The sequence below is a fragment of the Puntigrus tetrazona genome, chromosome 25 (assembly GCF_018831695.1).
Source record: "Puntigrus tetrazona isolate hp1 chromosome 25, ASM1883169v1, whole genome shotgun sequence".
Taxonomy (NCBI): domain Eukaryota; kingdom Metazoa; phylum Chordata; class Actinopteri; order Cypriniformes; family Cyprinidae; genus Puntigrus; species Puntigrus tetrazona.
Window position 1 is genome coordinate 457438 of NC_056723.1, and position 2647 is coordinate 460084.

Below are 2647 nucleotides of genomic sequence, written 5' to 3' on the forward strand. Positions count from 1 at the left end.
TATATAAGAGATAAGAGATGAGAATGTGACTTTGCTCCAGAAACCCTACCCTTTCATTATATTTCCTGGTTTCTTTAAGACATGAAAAAAAGAGAAATAATATTTCATGAAAACTCGCTAAAGAAGGAAACACAGAAGAAGATCAGCCGAAGAAATCAGTTACATGATGCAGAGAAACAGGCTGGACGTTAAAATAATGATAAAACAAAATGATTATTGATATGACGGCATTTCTAAACACTCGGCTGTTCCTCCAGAAGCAGAAATGATGGACTCCATTGTTTTGATGGGACTTTTCTGAAGTCTGAGTGAAATATATAACTGGGTTCTCAATCATGAATACATAAAACAATGACTATGTGTGTTTTCTGAACACTAAACCACTTCAATCACTTCAAACAGCTTTCACTACACACACCTCAGAACTATAATCTAGTTATAGTATAGTTTGTGTGATCCGCAACCAATAAAAACATATAGTCATAATTGAGAGTGACGTAGCCAGATTTATTTTTGGCGGGCAAAAGTGAGCGGGAAACGTCTTACTAATACTTCACTCTCGAAACCTTTCAACTTTATTCTGAACATATTTCGACTTTATTCTCGCAATATTTCACCAAAACGCCGTCGTAAAAAGTGTTTTTGTTCGTTCAGTTATTTTTGTCGATCCCGTCGCTTTAAGGGTTAAGAAACAACAAGCCTCGTTGCCATGGAGAGCGCGCGCGCGCGCGGTTCTTCTCTGACTGAACGGGTTCGTCATCAGCGTCGGAATAAAAGCGAACGCGCGCTCGGAGGAGAAACGAAAGCGACCCGACGCGACGCCATGAAGGAAAGCGAGGAGCAGCGGTCCCCGGCGACTCTCCTGACGCGCGCTCTGCTCGGTCTGCTCGGTCTGATCGCGCGGCTCTTCCGGTGGCTCTCGAGCGGTGAGTTCGCGCGGTCTGAACGCCGAGAACGTTCGCGCTGTTTCGACACCGTTCCGCGGACCACAGAGACGACTTCCGCGTGTCGTTCTCGAGTGAACTCTTGTCGTGTTTTTAGCAGGTAACCGGCGCGATACCGTCATGATACGAGACGACGAGGAAGAGACGCCCGTGTTCTTTGACCTGGAGACCACCGGACTCGGTACCGACCTTCTGTTTTTATTACAACTATATATCATACTTAAATACAATTTTATACTAATATAAAAAAACTGTAGGATTTGATTCAGTGTAAATAATTATTAATTCATATAATTATTTAATTATTAGACATTATTATTGCGTATGATATTTAATCTAGCTTTTTGGTAACTATGGGAACAAATATTATTTAGCAATTTTATAGTAAATTATTGTCTAAAAGCAATTTATCAGTTATAAAAATAAAAATAAAACTCATAAGTTAGTCATAAGTAAATATTTTTAAAATGCATGTAATGTTTTTCAAATTAAGGAACTTTAATTATTGTTCACTGTTTAAAATCTGAAATTTAAAAACACAATGTCATTAAAATGTGATTTTTTTTAAATTTAAATATCCAAAATATATTTTATAACAAAATGCCGCATTACTCGGATGCTTTAAGTAAAAAAAATAAATAAATAAAAAAAGCATTTTTCTACTGTAGTATAGGTGACCCTGGATCAGGTATATTAGACACTGTTTGGATCAGAATTTTCTCTTTTATGCCCAAAAAAATTAGGATATTAAATAAAGGTGCTGCTCCTTAAAGATATCTAGTAAATATTAAAAACTATTGCTAAGAACCCGATTTTAAAAATTGTTAAAAACTGAAAAAGCGTGGAGGTTTGACGTGTGTGTGTGTGTGTGTTCTGACCCGTGTGTGTGTGTGTGTGTGTTCTGACCCGTGAGTGTGTGTGTGTGTGTGTTCTGTGTGTGTGTGTGTGTGTGTGTGTGTGTGTGTGTTCTGAGTGTGTGTGTGTGTGTGTGTGTGTGTTCTGACCCGTGTGTGTGTGTGTGTGTGTGTGTGTGTGTGTGTTCTGACCCGTGTGTGTGTGTGTGTGTGTGTGTGTGTTCTGACCCGTGAGTGTGTGTGTCCTGACCCGTGTGTGTGTTCTGACGTGTGTGTGTGTGTGTGTGTGTGTGTCCTGACCCGTGTGAGAGTGTGTGTGTGTGTGTGTGTGTCCTGACCCGTGTGTGTGTGTGTCCTGACCCGTGTGTGTGTGTGTCCTGACCTGTGTGTGTGTTCTGACCCGTGTGTGTGTGTGTGTGTTCTCGTCAGACACGTCAGCGTGTGACATCGTGCAGCTGTCGGCGCTCAGCGGGGACCGGCTCTTCAACGTCTACCTGCTCCCTCGCCGCTCGATGGACCCCGGGGCGTCTCGGGTCACCGGGCTGACGGTGGACGGGCCCCGGCTGCTCCTCAGGGGCCGCCCGGTCCAGACGGTCCCCCACAGGCGGGCCCTGAGCAACTTCATCCTCTTCCTCCGGAGCTTCCCCAGGCCCTTCCTGGTGGGTCACAACAGCAGGCGCTTCGACTGGCCCGTCCTGACCCGGGTCCTGGCCCAGTTTCAGCTGCTGCAGGAGCTGGAGGACGTGGTGTCCGGCTGCCTGGACACGCTGGGGCTGAGCCGGGACATGTTCCCGCTGCCCAGACACTCGCAGGCCTTCCTCGTGCAGCACTTCCTGCGGCAGCCGTACG

General features: G+C 44.8%; 1 protein-coding gene across 2 annotated transcripts in view; it reads left to right on the forward strand.

Moving 5' to 3' along the window:
• Positions 1-707: 707 nt before the first annotated feature.
• trex3 (three prime repair exonuclease 3) overlaps positions 708-2647 on the forward strand; it is a 2737-nt gene continuing 797 nt past the window's right edge. The window contains exons 1-3 of one of the 2 annotated variants that reach the window (XM_043227252.1): positions 708-926; positions 1042-1125; positions 2228-2647. The exon at positions 2228-2647 is cut by the window's right edge and continues 797 nt beyond it. In XM_043227252.1, coding sequence (XP_043083187.1) covers positions 710-926; positions 1042-1125; positions 2228-2647 — 721 coding nt within the window. In that variant the 5' untranslated portion in view covers positions 708-709. The remainder of the gene's footprint in view (positions 927-1041; positions 1126-2227) is intronic. The other variant, XM_043227253.1, reaches the window with a different exon arrangement.